At 39.3% G+C, this 27,862-nt stretch overlaps 1 protein-coding gene across 2 annotated transcripts; it reads right to left on the bottom strand.

Annotated features, from left to right (window-relative positions):
* Nucleotides 1-113: 113 nt before the first annotated feature.
* LOC134657914 (clavesin-2-like) lies at nt 114-27,233 on the bottom strand. 2 transcript variants are annotated; one of them, XM_063513495.1, is made up of 6 exons: nt 27,087-27,233; nt 6,195-6,460; nt 4,683-4,904; nt 3,882-4,075; nt 3,112-3,228; nt 114-601 (listed from the first exon to the last, which is right to left on the bottom strand). In XM_063513495.1, exons 2-6 carry the CDS (start codon nt 6,451-6,453, stop codon nt 359-361), a joined length of 1,035 nt encoding a protein of 344 aa, XP_063369565.1. In that variant the 5' UTR covers nt 6,454-6,460; nt 27,087-27,233; the 3' UTR covers nt 114-358. The 2 variants fall into 2 exon arrangements, with proteins under 2 accessions (XP_063369565.1, XP_063369564.1); XM_063513494.1 differs by lacking the exon at nt 27,087-27,233 and adding an exon at nt 12,530-12,688.
* Between the last annotated feature and the right edge of the window lie 629 nt (nt 27,234-27,862).

The following is a 27,862-nucleotide window of genomic DNA, read 5'->3' as shown; positions in this document are numbered from 1 at the left end:
CGCCTTTTCTATTGATAAATTGGTTGTCCAGACTATATTCATCAAATCAACAGTCGATTTTTTTAAATATGACGCCATGGTTTTTACAACCGATACAAGTAAATGTGGAGTAGTAAAACTTATTTAAATCTGAAATAATTGCATATAACCCATTCCTTAATTAGAAGGGGAAGCCGTTGAGATCTATGTATATAATATGAAGTCTGTAAAACTATTGGAAAGCTTAGAATTATTTGCCAGCTCATGTTACTATAACATACTTAAAAATTAAATCCATAACAACAATAGAGTAGAATGTCACAAATTATAATAATGAAAAAAAAAAACTAAGCTGAAATGCTAGAAACTGTAAGATATCCTAATCCAATTCAAGTTTTCTGAATGATCCAGCTGTGGAATGAACATCTTGAGTAATATCATTTTTCTCGAGAGCGTTTACATCGACACACATTTCGTCAAGTGCAAGTAATTCTTCTCTATGTTTAAGAAGTTTGCGTTTCAGCTCTTCGATCATGTCGCGTAGAGGAACCGTGCCGCCATATTCTTTGGGTAGAATAGCAGGATCTACATGCTTATTCAGGTCTTGGGTGTTGCGGTGAAACTGAAAACAAGAATTTTATTATCTCAGTCATACTTTGGTCCATGCTTTGGTCACACTGCATTGCATTAAAATTTTACATTCTGTGGTCGCTAAACTTCTATACCATGAAGTTAGCTGCATGTTGTAATGTTGGCAACAACTTTCTTTGGCAACTATGATTGGTTAAAAACAGCCAGCACGGCTAGCACATGATGGGCGCGACAGTCGACAGGCGAGAAAATGCCGCGACATAGAGCTCTCTCGCGAATCGGTAGCATAAGAGCCGCGCGACAACCCGCTGTCTCGCGGACAAATGTCAAAGCGACATAATTTTGTCGTTTGACAGTTCCACGCGGGATACTCTCGAAAATCGTAGCACGAGTGTACTATGGGAGACAAAATGTCCCGCGTTTGAACGTCAAAATGAGAGAAATTGTCTTCGAGGCTAGAGGGTCGCGACTAGGGTTTGCTCCCGGTACTGAGTTTGGCGACAAGCGCATTTGGTCGAAGTTTTGTTGACTTTTGTTCTAAAAGAAAGATAATTTTCCATATTTTATATTTATTTCATACTACAACACTTTTTTGTTTAAGTATAATTTGAATCTTGAGTTTCATGATCATGCCATTAATATCAAAATTATTATATTTTTTCACAATGACTTGTTTGTTCTCTTAAGTTAAACGAAAATCCGACAAAAAAATCTAAGCCTAAGATTGTACGATCACGACCACATCAACAAAGCAAACCTTTGGTGGCGAATTGACTGGGGGATAATTAATAGAAACATAAATAATTGATACAAAAATATTACATTGCTAATCCGGGAAACAATTACGTGCTATCAATCAGTGCTAACCCGTTATATTTACACGCGTATTTTTACATGCAATTATTGTTGACAACCTATATTATGTCGCTCCTTAGGTGTTTCCATTCATTGTGGGATATAAACAACACAATCCCGACCTGAATATTGCGATCAACCTCACTTATAATAAGTAAATGCAAAAGTAAATCTGTACCTATACAGAAATGATCTTGACGCGACTTTATTGTTAAGAGAATAAGAGCGCGTCAAGGTAATTTTGAACACCTCGCCCGCTTAGCAACTATTGCTGCTGACTATATGTTACCTCTTGACGCTTAATCCGCCGAACCGATTTAGACGAAATTTTGTGAAACAACATTCCACAAAGAATGCAAATAATGAATCTGGCAGCTCAACTCAAACTCCACCTCACAGAAGACCACAGCCGTAATACTTACTATGTAGTGTACGAGTTGGTACTAGCCTAATCCTTAAGTTACGATTCCCACCGACCGGCTGGAGTTGGGCCGCGCCGGAATGCTTTTTCAGTGTACCTATTTACATAATGTGTGGCAGAAGCGATAGAATCCGTCCGGAGCCATCCGATCCGCAAGCAGCCGACCGGCTTTGGGCATACAAATGTGAAATGCGCTCCGACTCCGACGAATCGTACTTAAATCTGAGTACCTATCTCAAAAAGGTCAAAGTAAATAAAATCATTTAAAGTTTTTGGTAGTATTTATTTAAAAGTCACATTATTTGAGAAGTGTTATCAACACTCGACTGTCCTTGCACGGAGTAGGCTCCCAACTTGAGCCCTTCTATGTCCTCCGTGATGGCAGGAGGGCTGCGGTTAGCAGCAGCATGCTTAGGTGTAGAGAATACCTCCGTGTTTGATGATAGGCTTGTGCATGATTGTCATTCAATCTATCTTCGAAGCCAGCAATGCAGCGGCTAGCCAGCCATAAGGGAGATATGTCGGGGATTAGCATAAGATATTTAGTCTGTAAATAAGATTTAAAAGGAATGTAATTTTTTTGCAAAAGACAACGGAAAAGAGCTTTATGAAGATTGAATTGTGTACGTAAGTACTTACAACTTGACTTCTTCGTAAAGATGGTATTTTGTTAGCCAAAACTTTTAACAAAACGCCAATTATTCGTAAGGAGTTGTATTTTAATGATTAGGTAGGTAATCTTTAGATAATTATAATAATATATTCCAACTTGTAACGACAAAGCGAATCAAATTTTGATTGACAGTATTGACACTGACATTTTCGACTTAAAAATAATATTTGCTATTTCTTATTCTTCATACTGCGAGAAAGAGGCAAAGTTATCGTGACTAGGGACGTCCGTTTCTAAGGCTGACTATTCATTACTTATCCGATTATTATTTTACCGATTCAGTGTTGCCACGAATGAAAAGTTTGTTCCATGTATAAATGGCCACATTGGCTAAGTCGCGCGCGGGATGGCTCTCTCTCGTGGAACTCTTTTCTCGATGTGCGAACTCATGCTGCCAAAATCGAGGAATTGACAGATAGAGATAGAAATTTGTGACGGGCGACTGCCGTCTCTCGCGGCGCGAGCTATCCCGCGGGTAATCATGTGCTAGCCGTGCAGGGATATTCAAAATTGCAAATACATACACGTAATTAAATAAAAATTAAGTTAATTAAAATGTTTAGAACGATAATTTATGATAAAAGAATAATACCATAACCCGGTCCTTTAATTTATCACTGAGCAGTGATACGGCGAATTCGAAAAACTTGGCTCCATAGTGAGGTACGTTGACGAAATGTGTACACTTGTGGCGCATCGGTGTTGAATTCTAAAAAGAAACACAAACTTGATTAACATAAATTTGGGATAGTAAAATAAATAGGTGAGTGTGTTCATCTGTTTTCCTTATTTTCATTGCAAATTATTTCTAAGTGTAGTCGACAATCCTAGTGTTTTTTCGTCTGCGCATGAAATTGAAAGGTGTTTATTTACCCTACCCGACCTACCCGTTCGCGTTGGCCGTTACCTCCCCGCTTCCCCGCCCCACCCCCTCTGATTCCTTATCCACTCGACTACCACAGCTTTAAATATCTACTTTGGCTTAAATTATTATTAAAGTAACCATTAAAAAATACAGTACGAAATTATTTTTTGTCGACAGTATATGGCAGTATAAACTAGTAATTGTACCTGTGACGTAATCGTCTAACGGTCGTCAACGGCCAACTCGAAGTGAACGGGTAGTACTTTCTTGCATTATTGTGTAGAAATCACTACATAGTATAAAACAAAGTCGCTTCCCGCTGTCTGTCTGTATGTATGCTTAGATATTTAAAACTACGCAAAGGATTTTGATGCGGTTTTTTTTAAAGATGAGAGTGTTTCAAGAGGAAGGTTTATGTATAATTTGTTAACCCGTGCGAAGCCGGGGCGGGTCGCTAGTTTGATTTGAGTATAAAGGAGAGTAGAATGAAGAAATACCTGGATACAGTTGAGCATGGTCCTAACATCGTTGAAGGACCATAAACTAACATGCGGCATCTGCATGCCTGCCTCGTCGTTCACGTGAGTGTAGCCGAGGAGTTGGCTCCGCGGCTCGTCCAGCAGCAACTCCACTATCATGGAGTGGACGCGCGCCATGACGCAGCTGTCGTATACATAGGGGTCGAAGCGACCTGCAGAACAAATTTGTCATAAAATAAGTGCTAAAAGACACACCAATGGCTGCAATGAATTTCACAAGTTGACAACTCCCGCAGTGTCAGGGTCAGAACTAGAACCGCGAAAATCGAAGTTCGCAAATTACGGGCATCTTTCTTTGTCACTCTAATTACGCCTTCATTGGAGTAAGAGAGAAAGATCCCGCAATTTGCGAAGTTCGGTTTTCGCGGTAGCCCCTCTGGGAGCAGGACGCAAAATGGACGCAAAACTCGCGGAGCTTGACACCCTTCGGTCAAAATTCCCTTGGTGAGGTCGCTAGATGTTCAGTCGGAACGCTCAACCAAAAATAATGAAAATTAACATTAAAAGAATTTATTATTCTTCAATTTCTTTCGCTGCCAAGAAATCGAAAGGTTATTTTGAGGACAAGGGTTTTAAACTGGCAACCCCACTATGATATTTTTACGCTCATGAAGGATCCGTAGGGGGCATCAAAGAATAAATTAAGTATAATAGTAAGTATAGTGAGGGCACGCAAGAGCTTTGACTTCTGAAACTAGTGCCCCATACCCCAGATGGACTACCATCTATATTCTATTATAAGAACCATTTAAATCTTACCCATGCAAGATAACACGACTCGTCTGCCCTCAGCGTCTCTTTTCGGCAGCGGAACGAGATACCCGGCATCAATCACGGCCGCTATTTTAGGGTCCAGCGGGTCCAGCTTCTGGAACCAGTGGGGATGGACCTGCCGCAGCGAGAGGTAGCGCTCCAGCATGGCGCAGGCTTGGGGGACGGAGTACTTCTTAGTGCGGAGGAACCGGAGGAGGAATGGGGCATCTGAAATTGAGTTAAATATATTGTTAATGTTAGCGAAGCGCTGGTGGCCTAACGGTAAGAGCGTGCGACTTGCAATCCGGAGGCCGCGGGTTCAAACCCCGGCTCGTACCAATGAGTTTATCGAAACTTACGTACGAAATATTTCATATTTACCAGTCGCTTTTCGGTGAAGGAAGACATCGTGAGGAAACCGGACTAAACCCAATAAGGCCTAGTTTCCCCTCTGGGTTAGAAGGTCAGATGGAAGTCGTTTTCGTAAAAACTAGTGCCCGCGCCAATTCCTGGGATTAGTTGTCAAGCGGACCCCAAGCTCCCATGAGCCGTGGCCAAATGCCGGGACAACGCGAGGAAGATGATGTAATGTTAGCGAAGAATTAATTTGTAATAAGTAACTTGACAGAAATGTACAAGGGTAAAGACATCTGACTAACTAAAAACCGGCCAAGTGCGAGTCGGACTCGCGCACGGAGGGTTCCGCACCATCAACAAAAAATAGAGCAAAACAAGCAAAAAAAACGGTCACCCATCCAAGTACTGACCCCGCCCGACGTTGCTTAACTTCGGTCAAAAATCACGTTTGTTGTATGGGAGCCCCACTTAAATCTTAATTTTATTCTGTGTTTAGTATTTGTTGTTATAGCGGCAACAGAAATACATCATCTGTGAAAATTTCAACTGTCTAGCTATCACGGTTCGTGAGATACAGCCTGGTGACAGACGGACGGACGGACGGACGGACGGACAGCGGAGTCTTAGTAATAGGGTCTAGTTTTTACCCTTTGGGTACCGAACCCTAAAAACGTTGGCCTTGTGGCTCCATGAGAATCTTGGATTCCAACACCAGAGAAACCTATTCTTCCCTATTAAAGTGGAGTCCAGACGAGAAAATTTTTCGCCAATCTGATGAAATTGTCCGATCGGACCCAAACGCCAATTTGATTCCCCGATCGAATCAGCAGGTGCGGACACAAAAATGCCAATTTTCGAAGTTAGTATCTATGGAATGCAAATTGGTGTTAAATTGTGTACGTGTGGACGCTAGATGAGATTGGCGGCATTTATTTTCCTGATCAAATCGGTCGATTTGCCCAGCTCGTCTGGACTCTACTTAATAAAAGCCACTCCAAGTTGGATTTTCAAATGGCTGATTAATTCTTGAGTAATTCTCCAACAATATCTGAACTATTATAGGTGGAGTGACTAGGTTATTTTTTTCCCTGTATCTTGATATCAAATCAAATGCGGTCGCCCTTTAAGAATCTCCCGAGAAAACAACAAAAATAAACAAACCTGTCCTAGACTTTTTGATGGCCGGATGCTTTTCAATAAAATGCCTCATCTGCGCCAAAGCGTGCTCCCTAATCGCCGGCTCTTCTCTCATCTCTATTCTAGCTCTCTCCCTCAGTTCCGCAGGCAGCTCGCCTGTCTCCCTCTCTTTCGCTTCGAGGATCGCCATGCGCTCGTCGTCGGTCAGTCGGGGGGACTCGGGTATTTCCGCCTTCGGTTCGTGTTCGCGTCGCGATTCTGGTTGGAGGACTGATGTCGCCATCTTGGTTCTGAAACAAGAGAAGGAAAAACGTTTAATTTGAATTCTTTTGATTTGTAGTTGAGTAGACTGATGTTGAGTATTTTGGAGGTGATAGTTATCTCATCGATTGGCGCTTATCTAATACCTTTAAACGAGCAATTCTTGTTTATTTATTTATTTATTTATATATATATTTCGGGGATCTCGGAAACGGCTCTAACGATTTCGATGAAATTTGCTATTTATCTCTGGGAAAACGCGCATTTCGCTCGGTCACCCAGATATTATCCTAAAAGTGGTAACAGACTATAGCACCGCAGCGTGACCTTGGAGCGTCGCACCCATAAGTGAGAGCGAGAAAGAGATATCTGTTTCTCGCTCTCACTTATGGGTGCGACGCTCCAAGGTCACGGTGCGGTGCGATAGTCTGGTACCACTTTAATGAAAATCACATGCGATTATCGGTGACGCTTGTAGAGCCCTTTAGCCCTACTGACACAAGCATTGCGGCATGGAGCTTGACCCGCTTGCAGACCAAGTAGTAACAGCATTAAAATCTGATTATAATACACCTTATCTCCTCGCCATAAGGTTCCCGAACAGTCAAACTTTGTCAACGATGGTATTCCAAGTCGAACCACATTAACGTGAACTCGAGATCCGTAACTACTATGAATAATCGGAGAATACCTTATGTTGGTCCAAATTGGCCCAAGTTTTCGGACCAATGAGAATTCTGATCTCTGCGTTAGTATAAATGCAACACGTTACGCAAAAACTTGAGTATTAAATGACCAATTTAAAATGTTAAGTTGTGTATGTGTTATGTCTAAGGAAATAGGTATTACAGCTAGAGAAAATTCGGGTAAACCCCATCGAGTTCTTCCAAAAAGCGATGTGTGCGAGCAAATGAGATTACAAATGCAGAGAATGTTCAGGGCGTGTCACACTAGCTGACGGATCCAGGATCTTGATCTTCGGGGCTTAGGTTTGGTAAGGGTTTGAACTGGTTTGAACCAGGGGCGTATTTTGAAATTTGGCGCCCCGGGCCAATACGTTTCGCCGCCCCAGAAGTCAAAGAAGAAAAACAAAATGCAATCCGCTAGGGGCGGCGAGGGTTGGCGCCCCGGGCCATGGCCCGGATGGCCCTAGGGTAAATACGCGTAAGTACGGGTAAGTACTCTCTCCAGGCGAATGTTATGCCTGAGGACCGAAGTCCACTGAGAGGTACCTAGTCAGAAGGAGTGTAATAATATATGTAATATAGTAAGTGACATTAGAAACTCCGTAAGTGCGATGTAGGTTTCTACCAAATTCTGTCTTCTGTCTTCTGTCTCCGGAAATACGACCATGTTTCCTCTTTCCGCTCTAAACTTGGATGGTTTCCTATACGAGTTCGTCGCAACATTCGCATGCTATGCAGCCTTTTTTCTGTCATTAATGATCCCCAATCCCCCGAATATTTGAAAGCTTTCTTCAACTACTATGGTGTTTCTCGCGTCCGTCAACTTCGTTCTACTGGCAACCTTTCCCTGTGTATACCATCTCACCGATCAGGTTACATGTCCTATTCTTTTTCCATTCAGGTAGCTCGCCTTTGGAACAGTCTCCCTGTTAAAATAAGACAGTCTCCGAATAGATTTGCTTTTAAAAAAGCCTTAAGTGAGTACTTTGCTGGCAAAATGGCAAGTTCTTAGCGTCTCTATTTTGTTACTTTCATCAGATTTCTTATGTATATGTATTCTAGTATGTTATATGTATTATGTATGTATTATATCTATTTATTATTTATATTCATTGTATTTGTTTAGTTGTGTAAAAGTAGGTACCTACTTTGTTTTGTAATTACAACATGATATTGCACCGCCTACAAGTTATCTGCTTTGCCCGAAGGTTGACTGGTAGAGAATGCATTTTAGCATTAAGTCCGCCTTTTGTACGTTTGTATTTTCATTTGTGCAATAAAGATTAAATAAATAAATAAATAATTAAATTAGGTTTTAGCTTCCTAACGCTATCTATTAGAATCATGTGGCAAGTCGTCGACAGTGAGGGCTGGAGGAAACGCCACAAGCCAACTACTTAGGTCAGTTTTTTCTATCAATATTTTTGACTTTCGCCACTGGTAGGGTCCCTAAAATTTTTCATGTATCCCCCTAAATCTGCTAATGTGTCACAACTATATTTAGAATCCTAAATTGTTTATTCACCTAACGCGTAAACGAATTTTGTATAAGGCTATCTATGTATAGATAAATAATTATATAGCTGGTCACCCAAATCTTGTCAGTAAATAGGAACCAAAAAAACTATACTCATCCTTTTCTCTTGGGTGCTAGTACTAGTGTAAGACAAATATAGTATGAATCTCTCTACATGTCTATGTTTGAAATGGAACAGTCCTTTGACACACTTTACGAAGCAAATATCTCCATATTCGGCTGTCAAACTCGATACGACTCATGATCTTTAGATCTTTACTTACAGTTCGTATCGTACGTCTAAGTGTAAGGCCTGAGTGGACGCCCGAAGCGGAGCGTTCGGCGGGGCGTGCAGCGTGGCGTCGAGCTCCCAAGGGATTTTAGCAGCGTGCACTAAGGCCGCTACTATACGTTTGCATTTGTTTAACATGCACGCTGCGCGCCTCGCCCCGCTGCACGCCCAACTCGAGCGTCCACTCAGGCCTTACACTAACTCTCTGCAGTCACTAAACAACTGCCCTACTTAGCTCGTAGAAATCGGGCAAGGACAATACTTAAAAGATAAATACTATATTTATGAATACCTAATGTATGTTTAGCTGAATCTGAATTACTGAAAGCTTTAATTATAATTAGGTATATTAATGTATGGCCATGAAATAAGTGAAATAGATTTCTAATGCCAGTGGAGATACTATGTTTTTTTTTTTATTAACGTAGGTAGATGAATGTTTTTATTTTTATTTGGCAAGCTTAGTCGTCTGTTAGGGTACCATCTTTTCCTACGAATCAACCGAAATCACAACACACTAGTTTGTTTATTTCTGTGTCCAATGAAAATCTATACTTGGTCAACCAGATCTTGACAGTAGAAAAAGGCGGCAAATTTGAAAAATGTAGGCGCGAAGGGATATCTTCCCATAGAAAATTTGAATTTCGCGCCTTTTTTTACTGACAAGATTTGGTTGACCAGCTATATATATTATTTAAAGTCTATTTTTTATTCGGTAGACTGAAATGACAGTTAATAGTATGAAATGACATTTCATGTTCATACTATTAACTGTCATTTCAGTCTACCGAATAAAAAAATAGACTTTAGGCCCCACGTAACGAAGTGCAATGTATATTGACCCAAATGTGTTAAACCGCGTTGATGTCTTTTGTTTTGTCTTATGCCCACGCCGGCGCCTGATTGGTCGAATTCATTCTTATTTATTATAGTTAAGATGTATTTATAATGAACTTATTATAGGTAAGTCGGAAGCCCCATAGAAAGTATGCGTTTATAGTTTGGTCAATGAAGTTTTTATTCATTCAAAAAGTAGAAAAGGATAACAAACTATTGGAAATTCGAGTTCAAATGGAAGGGTTGACTAGGTTAAGTTCTAGTAGCACATTTACGTTTTATCACGAACAAAATTTGCATCACAAATCACAATGCCAATGCTTGGCTGCTAAAACGTGTCGCATAGCTATGTGGCCAAAGATATACTGGGTCAACCAAATCTTGTCAGTAAATAGGAACAAAAAAAACTATACTCATCCTTTTCTTTTGGGTGCTAGTACTAGTGTTAGACAAAGATAGTATGATTCGCTCTGTCTATGTTTGAAGTCAAACAGACCTTTGACACACTATAATATAACCACTACGTGTGGCGTAGCGTGTAAATATTGATTTGAAACTTGCTGTTTAAAAATAGTTATTTGTACAACAAGAGATCAAAGTTTGATATTTCTTCGACTGCTTATTTTGAGTCCCGTGCAAGCGAAAGATTCTATACTATAATCTAATTTAGAATCTTGAGCGTAGTAAGGGACTCAAAAGCGCACGAGATGTAAATAACTTTGATCTCGTGTAGTTCACAAAACTTTTCACCTCAGCAGTGAGAACATATTAGAGAACCCGAAAAATGTATTCCTTCTTCATCACTTACCTCTATTCACTCATGTTTTCTTAATATATACCAACAATTAAATTTTCACCTCAGCAGCTCGAACAAGGGTACTTTGCTACTTAAAAACAGTGAGCAAAATCGCATTTTGCTCACTAAGTGACCAAAATCGTATATTGCTCATTTTGTTTCACTCAGTCAGCAAAATGCGATTTTGCTCACTGTTTTTAAGTAGCAAAGTACCCTTGTTCGAGCTGCTGAGGTGAAAAAAATATTTTTTGAATAACGTAATGTACATAATAATCATAATAGTCTGTCAAACCTGTTTGTAAAGTCACTTGAAAAGGGCGCAAAATGCAAAATTTGTATTCTGAATGATCGACCCTTTTTGCCCACTTTTTTTTAAAATTAGCAGCCTTTTTCTACTAACGTTGATTGCCATTCTATACTCGTACCTATATTTATTTTTAACACCCCTAGTTTGGTCAATGCTTTAACTTTTTAGGGTTCCGTACCAAAAAGGTACAAAAGGATTAATGAATACTTAGTTTACAGTTGTTAATATCGTAAATTCACGAACACGGAAATTCATTTTAGCATAGTCGGTTAGTTGGCATTAACTAAAATAAGATAGGTAAGTGGTATTGAGCACACTCTACACTATGAGATTCGTTCGTGCAAATTTTATTCAAGGAATTCGTTTAGATTTCTTACCTGGTATTTGGACTCAAAAGCTGAATTTAATTGATGCATTAAGTAGAAATTTACCGTAAGAACCGGATATAATAAATAAGCATAATTAGAAGAATAAATCTTCTTGATATATGTTGGGGCCGAGCGGTATAAAGCGTGTGGCTTTTAAACAGATGATCGCGGGTTCGAACCCTGGCTCGTACCAATGAGTTTCTGTACGAAATAATTATTCTATATTTATAAATCAGTTTCCGGTGAATCAAACATTTTCTCTTATGGATTGGAAGGTCAGGCGGCAGTCACTTTCGTAAAGTGTAGTGCCTGCGTCAATTCTTGTGCTCCTTGCCAAAGCGAACCCTGATGGGTTACCTACTTTAGTATGCAAATTTAAGATGGGAAAAGTTGAAATTTTCTATTTCACCCATTTTCAAATAATTCGTTAAGTAAGTACATCATTTCGGCTTGCACAGACACCTCTAGAGTCAGACCGAGCTAACTTTGCACAGACTTTGCAGTACCAGTGTGTGCAATGGAGTGTCACCAATAACTTCAAATGCCTATGAATATATTCATAGGAATTTGAATTTGACATTTATAGTGGCACTCCCACAATTTCCCACTTTTCAATATCCACAAATTCGATCCAGAGTTAGCATAGATTGACGGATTTTATTTCTCATAAAGTGAAAGTGCTGCATGCAAATTTTCTGAGGATGACTAGACATGTAGACAGCTAGGTTGAAGGTCGAATGACGTGTTCCTGTCGTCTTTATCTATTTACTATTCAACTGTTAGGGCCAACCCCCACCAGCTCTCCCGAGCGTCGGCGTCTAATAGTAAACTTTATGGCTGCTGCTCGACGCAACGCGTTGGCGAATGGTTGGTGACTTTGCGCAACTGCGCAGCGACGCCATTTTCTTATTGGCCCGTAAAGTTTACTATGTGTCCCGGCCCCGGTCCACTTGTCCCGGTCCTGAGCTAATCTCATCCAAAAGTAATCCGCAATCTTCCGAATGTCGTCAACCAAACTACCTACTCAACAGGGCTATTTATAACCGCGAAAATCGAAGTTCGTCAATTGCAGGCATTTTTCTCTGTCACTCTAATTACGTCTTAATGAGAGTAAAAGAGAAAGATCCCCGCAATATGCGAAATTCGGTTTTCCACCACGTTCGAAGTGTTGCCTCTCGGTCGCATTTGTAAATTGCAATAGTTATTAATAAAATATAGTAAACATGGGAGCTTAATTGTTATTCTATCGACTCACTCTCAATAAAGCTATTTGGATTCATCCAACGCGCTCCTTACCTTACGTTTGACGTCATTGTTTCACATTTTGAAGCATTTTAGACTCTATTACGTCGCTTATAATGGCTATTTTTAAACGAATAAAACTAATCTTAAAGGTACATTAAGAATATGAAAATGCTGTAAAGATTGAGTTAAAGATATGAGTTTCCTGGCATTTAGTGTTAACAATTTAGCATAGGCTTTTTCTTTGTTGTTTTTTCTGAGACGGATGCAGAATTTTATACAACAAGCCTTTTGTTTTCGTACTCGTTTTAAATAGATCTAAATAAAGTATGATACTGTATCGAGATCGTAATCAAAGAAAAAACATTCTATTTTGAAATCAACGCAAAATTCACATTAGTACCAAAAGAGAAAACGTCACACAACAATAAAAAAAATACTGCCTTTATCCTGGCAACATTACACTAACAACTCTATTTTGTCTATGCGAAAATTAGCACATCCCTACAAAACGCCATTTTGTAGGGTAAACGCGCCTGTAGCCGGCACGTCGGCATAGCCCGGCGGTCCGTCCCGACTGCGGGAGTAACGGTCGCTCCCGAAATATTGCGACATGCCGACTTTATAAGTAGAGTATTGCCCTTAGCAGGTATTTGTACGAGTTTTTGGAGTTTGATGACCTGCGGTTTGTGAATTTTGGACACGGTGTATGGGAAAATCGTTATCGTTATTGGAACAGATATCGAATAAATCGCTTTACCATCAATAAGGTCGCCGTTTTAGCTTCCATGGGCAAAAATGCTTTCGTATGTCATGTCCTCTACAGGTCGCAATTCGCAACCGATAGGTACTCTTGAAAGTTTTCGGCCAGGTGCGATGATTTTTCTTTTTTTTTTAAATAATTTCAGTTATAGCCACACGCGCGTGACAATGGAGTTACAGAGTTAACCAATTAAGTTTCTAGAATTAGGAAATAACCGACTTCCCCAAAATAACCAGGAACTGAATCTGTATTATTAATATTTAAGCATGAATTATCGTTGAGGTCAATAGCTCCATCGGCTTAGTAGATTAGGGTTGACTCGTTACATGTAACACTTATGTAACTCGTGAATAGTCACGCTATCGGCATAATGTAACCAGATCGTTGATATAAAAACTGTTATGTAAACAGAAGAGATGGGTTCCCTGTGAAACAATAATGTATTAAGATTTAAGATACAGTATATCTTGTCAAGTTAGAGACGGTTTCGTGGTAGGTTAAATGAGTTAAGGGGCCCACTGATTAACAGTCCGCCGGACGATATCGGCCTGTCAGTTAGAACAAAAAGTTGACAGCTCCGAACAACTGACAGGCCGATACCGTCCGGCGGACTAAATCAGTGGGCCCCTTCACAGCTTGCCCCATGGATGGCTTCTCAAATTATAAAGTAACTCAGGGACACTGGCCCACCGCGCTACCAACTGAGCTACCGAAGCTTATTTGGCTGTGGCGATTATTTAAAATATGATATGAGGTACTTCATGGTAATGCCTTAACGGGCGTAACTTGACGACCCCGAATATGAAGGTTGTACGTATAATAACTGGTATATTAAAGGTAGAAAAAATCGTATTTTTAATGTAAGGTTATGGGAAGTTGTGATTCTGTTTTGGTAAAGAATCGCTATATGAACGGTTATTATCTAAAATGTTATAGATTACAAGAAAATAATATTTGTTTATTTTTTACACATGAATGTCAAGTAGGTGTCTAATAGAATTTTCATATTTTCCTCACTTTTAATTCCTTAACAGAAATTATTAATTACCTACGTATATATTATAATAAAACTAACCCTAATCCTTAAAAACCCTAGTGTTTAACAGCTCTATTGCTTGGAATCTTAATTTGACGCAATCTTTAATTAGGTAAATGACGTACTTAAATATTAATTTACCTTAATTAATATTATTGTGGGGCGTCATTCATTTCCCATTTAAATGACACATCACAAAAGTTTCTCAAATTAATGTTTTATTAAATACAAATGAATAACAGTCATAATAATCCATAAAAAAGACAGCAAAAAACCAACTTATTAAAAAGGTACTGTTATGCACGTGGTCGAAAAGTGCCCACGGTCGATGCACCCAGATGCACCGTTACACCCGAATTGCGAGTCATTGACTGCAATTGGTGCATCCTTGGGTTCCGTCTTTCCTTCTTATTTTATTTACCTTAGGCTATTGTGACCTTACATCAGATAGAAGGATGGTGTGGTATAAAAATATTGCAGTCAACCTTTGAGTATACTTAGTAAAATTAAATAGTTACCAACTAAAGTAACTATAGCAGTGGTTCCTAACCTTTTCAGTCCGGTCACCCCTATGACTAACTAGGGAACCTGATTTTACCCCTCCTCCCAATGGTAATAAAAAATAAAACGTGTACGTTTGTTGTATTGTTATATTAGGTTAGCTTATTACCCCCCTAAAATACCAGTTTTACCCCCAGGTTAGGAACCACTGAACTATAGTGACTGTAGACCTCGCGAACATATCTTAAAACTTAGTAAATGTATGGCTCCACCGTTCTGAATATTTTTCATCGAACCTGCTCACAAAATTTCACGAGAATCGGTTGAGAAAAGTCACACGTAGGGGCAAAACAAATATTTTCCATAATGTCAATATCCAGAGAGGAAAATGGAGACTACGTTTGTATCGAGAAGCAACCATTCCCTTTCCTCTTTAACAGTGTGATGATGAAAACCAAGCATTGGTTATTATCAAGATGAATTTATGATACTACAAGCTTTTATCGTCTGTCATTTCTAACGAGCTCGAACTTAATTTATTACTGAGTTCTTATGGGGAACCTTCGCCAGACTTCTCCTTTATCAGACTAGCTATGTATTGTATGCACTTATGCATCTACCAATCCATTGTCAATTTCTCACTGAATTTACGATCAGTACAATTTAACTGAGCGTTCGTGTACTTTATTGTATTGAGATAAGATCTACCCTACCATAGTGGCTGCTGTTAATACATGAGTACCTATTCAAAATTTCATCTCGGAAATCGGGAAGTGGATTAAATTTGTCTTGCAAGATTTAATTGCAAGGGCAGTTAAATTAATAAAACTCTGTGAATAATTATATCACATGAAAATTCTACAAAAGACAATGAACTGTACGGGCCCTTGACTTTAAAACCTACCTACTTATACTTATTTTTTAATTTGCCAGTCAAACTGGACTGGTCTCTTCCGCGAGCCACACAGGGCGACTTTACATTTGTTCATACCGGTCCCAATTCACAGTTTGTTTTAATGCTCCAAAAGGGGTTCATTTTTAAAAACCTGCTATAGCTGTACATGGGTATGACCGTGGCTGAGCCTCTATCTTGGGACTTGGGACCCTGGAATGCAAATATTTTTTTATAATTTATTAGGTACTTATAATTTGTTAGGTTAGGTTAGGTTTATTAGGTAACGAAAACCGTTCGGTAATAAATTATGGATTAGTACGCGTTGTTTAAATTTTGAAACCCTTTCTTTTTGGAAGTTGGTTCAGCTGTTTTTTATGCATTTCCAAGTAAGAAAAGACCTTCACTTTCTCATTCAAACATTATATTAATAACCTTTTAACACATTCGCTGCGTTACGGGAAGCATTTGGGCGTATTTGACTTTCCGCCGGTGCGGCAGCTATCTGCGCTTGTCTTACCCCCGGTGCGGCGGTGGTTTTTCTATGTTCTCGTGTGAGTAAGAAAAAGATGACTATACTCCCGATATTCTTACTTCAAGTATATTCTATTTCAAAAGAAAAAATGTACGGGAAGTATTTTTGCGTAACGCACTGAAAGGTATTTTTTTTTCTTAAGTGCGGCACGGGTGCTATTTGTCCGTACTCCATCACCCCGTACCGCACCGAAAGGCGGGTACGCAGCGCTCATATTGGGTATAATGCTGCGCATTGTTCACGTTGCCGCGTCGATACGACATTTTATTAATGCAACAATTCAAGACTATGGCATTTATGATATTTATGATTTTTGATATATGATTTTTTTTTCCACTTTTAAATTTATTCTAAGTTGAATAGCATCATTCGCAGACGTTTCTAATTGTTAAAAATTAAAATTATGACATCTATATTGAAAATTACCTACTCTAAAAGTCCGACGCCTTTTTATAATTATATGAGGATGAATAATATTTGTTTTGAACACGTATAGACACGATGACGATAATAAATAATTTGTCGATTATAAAAGTCGTAATCGATTCTTTAGTATCCCATCACTAGTGATATATTAGATATGAGCGCCGATAGGCATTTAGCCGGCGGCGGCGCGCCGGTCAAAATTGGTCGGCGGCGGCGGCGAATCGGCGGCGTGGCCTTGAAACACCTTCGATTAATGGAAAAAGAATTCAAACCAAAATTTTACCGAAAAAACATGTCTTTGCTGTAAGAAAGTTATGAAATAAATGCATTTTTTATTTTCAAGGATAATTTATTGAATAATGGTACGAAAAAAATTGATATCGTATAAACTGTGGATAAGCGGTATCGCGCGGCATCAGAGGCGGTCTTAATCTTGGCGAGGCTCTGGCCGGAAGATCTTAGCGAGGCCCTTATCTTTTGTGCTAAGTTAAAAATTGCGGATTGACTGTATCAGGGAAAAGTCTTGTCGACAGTCCAAAGAAAATCGAGCTCTGTCATTAACCAATATCGATTCAACAAAACCGATTTAAGTATGTCAAAAAGTGAGGCCCAACGCCGAGCTCCATGTAACACCGAAGACTTGATTTCGATGCCTCCCAATGCGAGGCCAGAGGATGAGCTGCAGGTAAGCATACAGCTAAGAATCGAACGCCAAGTGTAAGCTTGGCTGATGGCCGAACGCCTGGAGCGCCGATTGCGGCGCGCTTCTGTGCGAGGCCGAGCTGCAAGAGAGCAGAGCGAGGGCGCAGGCCGATAAAGACTGAAGCCATGTGTTAAAGATCTGGTGCTTTCCTGCGGGCGCATTCGTGCGGACGCCAAAGGCCGAGCTGCAATGGAGCTAAGATCGGATAAGGACCAATGCTCAAGCGTTTTAAAATAGGCCGAAAGTTGAGCTCCAAACAGGGCCAAAAACTTGCAGGTTCAGATAGCGGCTTAATTCCATGCGAGCGATGCAAGGCCAAAGATTGAGCTGCGAGAGAGCAAAGATTGAAATTTAAACAGTGGCCAAGTTTAATTGAGACCCGATTCCGACGCCCTTCCGTGCGAAGCCAACGGCCGGACATTTGGACGTGGAAACGCTTAATATCTCAACTTTAACCCCATTTTATACCTTTTAAAGACGTTTAATCATGCTTGCAATGGTTAAATTCGCGGTAAATGACGGATGGCTAGCTAACAAAATTAGTTATGCATTGCATCGGTAATCCAAAGATGTGGGTTCGAGTCTCACGTTAGCCAGAGTTGATCACAGTTAATTTTTTCATTGTGATTGACATATGTCTAGTGTATATATACAATCTATAAATTGTAATGTGGAACGTTCCACAATAAAAATGGAAGGAAAGCAGTATTTGATTACAAGCATATTGATGTTAAAATTGATATTCAATAATTTCGTTTCCCCAAGACTAGTAGCGCGGTTACTAGACAGATAAGTTTGCATTTGCCTTCAATATTTTTCAATTATATGGGCTTAAAATACCTTTTAAATGCCTATAAACTATTCGAAATGGCGCCGTTAATGATCTAAACTCGATTAAAAATATATTATCTGATTCCGAAAGTAGTAGTAACTACCAAGGTCACGCCGATGCCACGCCGATAGCGCAGCGTCGGCGGCGGCGGCGCGAAAATTTTGTCGGCGGCGGCGGCGCGCCGGCGCGGCGCTCATATCTATGATATATACGGCCTGTGCGGCAAGGGACGTATATTCCCGTAAAATTAAGGGTTTTGAAAAATGCCTATATCTTTTGGAATTTTATACAGATCCGCGGGCGACGGCAGCTATATATACACAAGGATATGGTCTATTGATCAGAATGACTTTTAGTTCAAATCGATGATATTCCAGGTCTGTAGGGACCTTTAAAGTCAGGACATGGTACGGGAAAATGGAGGTCGTGCCGCAAATTTGGCTTTCTCAATACGGGAAGTATATGACTCGTAAAGCACTGGCAGTAAGTTTGGGTTTTGCGCTGCCGCACCGAATGTGTTAACCGCCGGCAATTTTTGATCGAGCGTGGTTGTGTCGCCACCGACAGTAATATTTTGTACCACGCAGAGTAAGGTTGGCATAGTTACGGGAGTTATAAATGTGCTGTAAAAACCAAATCAGATCTTTGTCTTATTTATCAGACTATGGCGAAATGAGCTGGATATGTAATGTCTTATATATCAGACTCTGGCGGTTAAAGGGTTAATAGGCAATGTTCTATTTTTGAAAGCAAAGATAGCAGACGACCTCTAGACCGTATAATTATGTTAATATTAATATCATCTCCATGTATTAAACATCTACTCATTCAGTAAATACACATTAGAAACAAACTCACGTACATAATTCATCATTAAAATCGTCTTACCCGTGTCATTCCTTTGTTTTCTACTAGCAAACCCATCAACATCCATGTAAGGATCAATTATGTCCTATACAAAGTGCACTTACCCTACACGGTACACGGAAAATGTTAGTGATGGTAATAAGTACTTAATTCTGTTTAGTGCCGCGAATCGTTCCGAGATTCCGGGAACTGAATTTAACAAATTGAAATTCGCACTTCAAATTTTAAAAGAATATGTTTTCAATTCGGTATAATATCGTTAATTCGTCATGGTTTTTTTTCGTGACGTAAAGAAGATATGTACCTATAAGATAACATCTATGTATGTATTTTAGAATTAAGTTATCTTGTAAGTAAATCAAAAATCTCTATCTTTATCTTTATAATATCTTGCAAAAAGAGATATTTATGCAAGTAGATATATAGGTTCAGTCAAGGTACCTATTAAACATCGACACGGACAACGTGCCAAAAATGTGTACACACTTCCTTAACATAATAGACAAGGCAATAAGGTCTTGTTCGTGTGTAGGTACATATTTTATCACTTTCCACGTGCCAGTATTTAATATCTTAACTGACAATATACATGTAGCTTATTAGGTATAGGTACCTATTGTTAGTACTTACGTATACGTGTGTATTACCTACGCTGTAAAAATCAAGTAAGCGTTACGATACGATATAATTAATAGTTACGATAAGTGCGAATTGAGAAGAGTAATTATGTACTGAGAAATAAACCTTAATTGCTTTAAAACATGTTTGTATACAAAAACAAACAATAAGAGAACAACCTCCTCTATCACGTTTTCCAACATGGAAACCAATTATAATTTGCATAATTATCAAATAGTTAAACACAGGTGCTTTATTGACCCATAGAATTCCATAAAAAAACTGGCTTAAGAGCCAACAGGAGTGGTCATTTCTCCATACAAACGTACTCGACTGTTTCCTCCGTGGGTTTTGAAGCTAGAGCAATGATTTTTTCAACACAGATTAATCTTGTCAATATCTGTGTCGGACCGTTTTGCTTTTTTTGATATTTTTGTTTTTTAAGGAGCTAGAGCCCTTCAAAAATGGCCAAAATGGCCTAATTGACTATGCCGCAATGAGAGGCGATTCAAAACTGACATCAATTAGTCAAAAAAGCAAAACGGTCCGACACAGATAATGTCATAATCATTTAGATTTACAAATTTGGTTACGATTGGTTAAGTTTTGGAGGAGGAAACAGTCGAGTACGAAACCTCGATTTTTGATATTTTTACGTAGGATTTTTCGCCTTGTCCTTATCGCGCTAGTTTTAGGAGCCGCTTCCGTTAGCGAGACGGGTATATTTACCTAAAATATTTAAATCTTATTTCCTGTTGGCTCTTAACCAGAAATCTTTACATTGGCACACACACAAATGTACAATCCTCTATTCTTATAAGGTTCCACCGGTTCCACGTTGTCTAAAGGGGCCCACAGATTACCAGTGCGCTGGACGATATCAGCCTGTCAGTTAAACGAACAAGTGACAGGCTGATCTGGCTGATATCGTCCGGCGAACTGGTAATCTGTGGGTCCCATAAGATTTATAAATGTTTCTTAGATAAATGTTGGTTAATAAGTTCTTTCCATACGTGCAGTTAATATGCATTAGTGCGTAAGTAATAACTTCCTCCAGGTGCTCTTATCTCTCTGACAGACAGACCAATTCTGTTTCCGCGGCCAAGATTATTTTTGGATCACTGAGCCAAACCTGATCTAAAAAGGCAGCAATACGTGCCTTTCTGCCTTAATAAATAAATAAATAAAAACCTTGGCCGTCCATAAGCTACGGCCCCTACGGGGTATAAAATAATAAATAATTACATATATCTACCAAGGATTTTAAAAGTACCCTCATTTAAGTCATTTTGTTGACATTTACCAGTTCTAGACTTTCTAGTCTTTCTGCAACAATAATTCTTTTTTTGCTAAGCGAAATTGTCCGAAATGAGACCAAAATCCGCGCAATCTCAGTGAAAGTAGCGAAGCCGAACGAGATCGCGTTAACTGTAGCATGCGCCAGCGCAGAAACGTAGATTAGATACGTTACTGTTGTTAGCGAGTTATGGCTAGATAGGGCGGCCATCTCTAAATTTGCTGAACCTGAAGAAAGACTTAAAAAACCCGCACATTTGGCGTAAATCGCATTTTTTCCCCGGACGTGTCCGAAAAAATATTTAAAATATAATAAAAACAATCGCTTTATTTTTCATTCTAAAAAGTTTCCCCGAACACACTTAATGAAAACGGACGGCCCTCGAACGTCCCCCGGACGGCCTCCAAACTAGGGCAAATCTGGGGAAACCCGGACGAATGGCAGCCCTAATTATGCTCGACCAACTCGATGTAGCCTATGGAAGCGCTGGTAGTCTACTGGAGAAGCAGCGATAAAATGTACCGACTTTGCTCTAAAACTCGAAAAAAAAAAAAAAACTATTTCGTGAATAGTTTTGAAGTGAAAACTTCTTTAGCGGCGCTGGGCACTTTTCGAGGTGGGGTAAAATGATAAACTCGAGAGTCTCGAGACAGCGTAAGGCGATCACGTGACCGTAAGCCCCGTAAGGTGGCCACTCATAATTTAAATGGCATTTAAATCAATAAAGAAAAACTCAATGTTATACGACCGTTTGACATTTATGTTGCGGACTCCTTTTCAAGACTCTTTACCTATGTTCAATCAAATAATTTGACGTTGTCATTGCAGTATGTAAATAAACATGTCAATGAAAAAGTGTGATCTTATTTGAGAATGATAATAATATATAATAAATAAATAGAATACCTCCGCAAACGTATGTATCGTGTTACCGGGCGTCGGTAACATAGTGAGGTGAGTTTTCACTTCTATCGGCACTCCCGGAGTGCGACCCGTTGTTTTTTTTTCTATGTTCGCATTGAGATTAAATTCGTGTTAAAAACATAGCGTCAATTACCACTGAATTGGCACTGAATTAAATAAGGTATCTTACTCTGCTCTAAAAGCTTTTAAGTCGTAGTTAAGAAGTTACTTTCCAGTTTTAATACATAGTTATCAAGCCATCATTGTGAACGCACCATTACATAACAGGCCTGCCGACAGTGCCGACTAACCGAGTGACATACTTTACTTACCATTTCCCCGATACCTATTTCTACTATTTCTAGTCTATTTCTAGAATGTGCCGTTCAGAAACTTAGGTGTTCGGGTTTATTCCATTCTGGAAATATCTTGAACCCTTAGAAATCCATCAAATGTGACGTTCCACGGTTAAAGGTAACCTCTGTGACGATTGGTAATAGAGCACCAGATATTATATTAACATTACATAATAAGAAATTACTTAAGTAGTATTCCATTAAGGTAATAAGCAATTTTAGCTGTAAAATAACCACATTATTACCCGCTTAGCTAATTACCAGAACTAATCTATAAAATTAAACTGTAAAATTTTTATAACTTCGAATAACGTACGCCAAATCACGCGGCACTTTGCCGAATTGAAAGGTGTAATATTATAACCTCTAAGGCCCAGCCATACAAACGAAACATCCAAAATTTGAACCTAAATTGTAGGAAATAGAGTTGATTTTGCGTTGTTGGTAAATTGAAAGGACCTTGGGCCTTAGAAGGTTAAAGTGATACTCTCGCTATGATTTTAATACCTAACAAAAATTCATCGGTTCATTCTCCTGTCTCTCATGATCTTCATTCTATATTTTTAGCATCATTATAATACATATGATAGAGATTGAGACTAGACTAGGTATAAATTAATTAAAAATTAAGAAACACGACTGCAAGTTAAAAGCGAACTGAAAAGCTAAATGTTTTTTCTAAAGGTTGCGTAATATGGCGTATTAAGTCCGCCATATTGTCTTTATAATGACGTCACATAGCCTATGTTACTCGGGATGATGTAAGGATTCTAATGATATATCATACATGTAAATCGGTTAAGGCATTTAGCTGCTAGAGTGGAACAAAGAAACTTACATACCCACCCACCCACATACAAACATGAACCCTGAAACAATACACTCCTTTTTTGGGGCAGTCGTGTAATAACATGTCTGAATTATAATAAAATATTTAAAAATTTAAAAACAGGGTGTCCTTGACATCTAGATAAATATCACTACATTACAATGAGTATTTTTAACAAATTTAGTCAATTTACATGGTGAGACATGACTTTTGGACCTAATATGCTAACATTGCTAACCGACTTGCTTATTACGCTACGATTAGTTTCTTTACGTTAATTTTGATTATTTCTCATATTACACCGTGTTACAAAATGTACCGTGGTCCATTATAATATCAATGAGCAACTAGGTAACTGCCCATGGTAATTGGCACATGCACCGTGCCCTTAAAACATGGCTATTACCAACATATCTTGACCCCGCAACGTAGGCTGTAACAACAGTTGGACGCGCGCATAGTTGGACTTTTCTGAGGTGATATTTTGGGCTTAATCTGTTAACCTTTTCGACGCCGTGTCAAACACATAGTTGTCACGCTGACGCCACGTCACCGAAGTGTCAAAACTAAAATTGAACTTTATGCATATGCATGTAGATCTATGTTGCTCTGTGATATGTGACCGATTAATCGGTCTTTGGCGTTGAACCTACGGTGCGGATATATCGGTCATTGGCGTCCAAAAGGTTAAACAAAAGGTTTTGTTTAGTTGTTTCCACAACGAACGGTCATTATCGCTGCCCTCAGCTAACGGTTTCCCGCGACTTTACTTAACCAGATAGTCGCGGTCCATCTAATCTGAAGCCTTCCCTTCCCACGCTGCGTCTTTCGGAAGCGGTTCCTGACGTTCGTTGTGGAGATCTTTGAGGGAGGCCTTTGTCCAGCAGTGGACGTCTTTCGACTGAGATGACGATGATTGTTTATTTTATGCATCGGTAACTACTGCTACTGACTGAACGTTAACAAGCTGGTTTATAAGCCAAATTTTGCCATCCTAATTATCTTCTTATGGTGCCGTCTCCTGCCGGAGGTTGACTATCATTAGGGCTATTATCACTTTTGACGCTGCAGCTCGAAACAGCGATCTGGTGCTCATGTTGAACCAGCCTCTGACGTTTTTGAGCCATGAGATGAGGTACGTCTTCTTTCACGTTCCTCCTATCCTATTTATAGTTCAAATCCATACTGTAATAGCTCATTCGGAGATAACACGTTTGGGTGATGTAGAACGATCATTCGACACATTCAGGCATGGACCTAGAATATTACGGACGGACTGTCACCTAAGACAAACTGTGACACTGCAATGGCGGACGGTTTGAATGTGTGCGTGTAGACGAGTGTTACCATGTAACACAAATTCTCCCCTAATGGTGAAACAATTATTTTTAACATCGTCCTTGTTTTCAAATAAAAAAATTAGGACAGTTTTACGTTAGACAATAAAATAGGTGTGTACCTGATTTTATAGGTCTTGAAAATGCGCAATATTGCACAATTACTTTGTGCAAACATTATTTTCAATACCTAATGATATTTAGCATCGTAATGAAATCAGTTCGTCATGTTTTTTTTAATTTATACATTTAACTTGAAACATATCTGGTTTTCAACAAAAAAATTATAATACATAACAAACAAACGTTAAGTATCGCTCCTTAGTATCGGGAAATTACCATACCGACCTAGTTTGAAATGCATAATCAATAATTTAACCATTTACCTAAATGATCTCTTAATACATAATTATTTAATAAGAAGGGTATCAATTACCCTACTTTCAGGAAATTACCCTATTCATGTCACACTCCTGTTTTGCAGTTTGATAATTTATAAACAACAAATTATCGTGATTTTACGTACTAATTGATAAACTTAAGTATGAAAAGTTATTCCGTGACTTTTTTTCTTTCGATCGGTACAATTCTAGCAGGATTTAGCTACGCATACCGGCATATTTTATATTTTTCTTCAACATGTTTACTTCAATGACGTTTCGATTCGTCTGACGGCAAACTGGTGGATGTGGGCTGTCAATGTGTGTGTGTCACGCGTAAATACTTAGAAACTGGTGGATGTTGGAATCACAGTTGTGTTGTAAGCGAAACTCTGTCCGTAATATTATAGGTTCATGCATTCAGGTATTTATTTTGGAGATAATAGTAACATTAGTAACCGCTGCATAAGGAAACAATAAGTAGTACCTTTAGTTTAACAGATTGGGGTATAATCCTAAAAAAGCACCTCAGAAAATTCCAACTAGGTAAAGACCTAGAGGGTGCTAGAGGTATACCTAGTCGTTAGATTTGTAGCTGGCCCCGAACGGCTTATCCTTTTGTCTATTATAGAGACCATTCTTTAGAGATCTAGGATTTACTGGTTAGTTCGGCTAGTGTTGTGAACAACGACCCCTGTGCTAACGGACTGTCACAACACATTGCGTTAACACTTGGGCAACCGTCAACGTTATTGGCCTTGGGATGGGGACTTACAAAAGGAGAAATTCAAGTTTAAATTTATGTCGCAGACGTATTCGCAACATTCACGACAGGTTTTCTTATAATGTAATTAAATTTAGTGCTTGGCAGTGTTCCGATATTGCCATTTTCGGTCTACATTTTTTAGCAATAGACGGCCACCTAAATAGGCTGGACAGGCCACATTATAAATATTGTAATGCTGTCAGACACAGGGACGTTTACCTTATCATAATAACATGGCAAACAATTAGTCCGCCTGTTGATGACTCCTAAAGTAACACATGCGCGTCACCGATCCTTTAAAAATTAACTGTACACCTTTGTGAACCCATATTCAGCAAATAAATGAAATGAGTCATAAGAAAATCCGACAACTAACACCATAGATCTCACACGCAACAAGATAAGATACTACGACCTTCAAGAAAAGATCTTAAACGCCGGCAACGCACTTACAACCCCTCTGGTGTTGCGGGTTTCTATGGGCGACGGTAATCGCTTACCATCAGGCGATTCGTCTGCTCGTTTACAGTAAGGCTGCTTTTCCACTGAGGCGAAGATGAGAGGAGACGTACGGGGTACCATTAGCTTTATCTGTTTAGGGCTCATTTAGACGGTGCGAGAACTCGCATGCGAGTTTACATTACATTGATCGGTCGGCTGAATTGATGTAACTTCAATGCTCCGCAATGTAACTAAATTCGTATACGAGTTCGCGCGCCGTCTAAAAGAGCCCTAATGCGGAGCGGAGAAGAGAACCAAATCCCGCGCGTCTCGTCTCATCTCAATCCGGCCTCAGTGCGAACTGCGAAGGCAGCTTATAGGTAGGTTGGGGACTGTTTGATGAAGTTGCGTCAAGTCTTCCTCTTTTTTACAAAGTCTCCTATCAATTCATAACAGTTCATTTTAATGCCAATTTCTCCTTAATTACACCACCAACAATAGGTTAGTTCGAAAGTTTGGAATGCAACATGATTCACATTAAAAAGTGGCCGGTCAAAAAGTGAAAGCTTTTTGTGTTAAGTTGATGCTCAAAATGGAACGTGTGTGTGAATTAATTATTCATTATTTATACAGAATTTAACAAAACCACTGATGATCCGGTTAAGGGCATAATAATCAATTAATCAATATATTGGACCTAAGAAATATATGTCATATACTAAGAAAAAGTGGCCAAGGCCTCCAGTGCCCCAGGCTGGAATCGAACTAGCGTCCTCTGCTATCGCGGCGGTGCCTGAGCCATTCGGCCACCGGGGTCAGGGCGGCATTGGCCGAATTTTTCCAAGTATGTGCCTCGTATTTTCATATCGGCCCCATGGGAAACTCGGTATTGTACAGTATGACCATCTTAATATATTTTTGACATCTGGGATCACGACCCCAAAATCATCTAGTACCTATATCTATACGTACTAACCTATCCTATAATTCCTATACCTATCTAAGTAAAAAAATCTTGGTGTTCATTTTTAATAGTTCGAGTGTCTGTTAATGGGTGTTTTACCCTACATTGCAAAAAAGGGCTTACTTAAAAACAACTTTAAAACAATAAAGAAAATATGAAACTTACCTGATAAATTCCAATGGTTTCCCACAAAACTATCACACTTCCAATTTGCTGCAATGGCAAGTAGTTCTAAATATAAATTACAAATAAATTATTTTATCACAAAGTCTGGCACTGGCACGAAAGTGTCAAAAACTTAAATTAAAAAAGTTGAGCTATGGCGTAGTAGACGTAGATACTACCTCACCGAGTGTCAGCGGAACACTGGCGTAGAATTCCAACTACTAGCGCTAGGTACGTTATTCAGGTGATTCTAGAGTGAACGCAACAGCTAATTTCAGTATAAAATTTTCACAATTCGTTTCTCATCAGACCTCAGCACTATAAAAAACCTTTCAGCTCTCAATTGGGGTGTTCCAATTTCAATTTTTAAAATGGCGCGGTTCAGACCGGTTCTGATTGGTCAACACTCAACAGTCATCTTGTGGCAGTAGCATCGCGTCAGCTTCAACTTTCTCCGACCTCGTTTATGGGCTTTTGATTTTTAAGTCTCGTTCTGTGTAGCGTTAAATTAATTGCTTATCATTATCAAGCTCACGGGGGAAAAAATATAGCAAAAGGAAGGTATACATTTTTTGTCAGGAAGATGTCAAATGTGGTACTACCTACCCTTACTGCACGCCAACTGCAACGTCGGCGTGCAGTTCCCATACAAGTTGCAGTCGGATTGCATTTAGTCTGTACCGGCCCTTAATGCACTGATGGGCATATGTAAAAAACCGGCCAAGTGCGAGTCGGACTCGCGCACGGAGGGTTCCGCACCATCAACAAAAAATAGA

Source organism: Cydia amplana, chromosome 21 (genome assembly GCF_948474715.1).
Source record: "Cydia amplana chromosome 21, ilCydAmpl1.1, whole genome shotgun sequence".
Lineage (NCBI taxonomy): Eukaryota > Metazoa > Arthropoda > Insecta > Lepidoptera > Tortricidae > Cydia > Cydia amplana.
The sequence above is the reverse complement of the archived record's forward strand: the minus strand, read 5'-3'. Positions and strand labels throughout refer to the sequence as shown.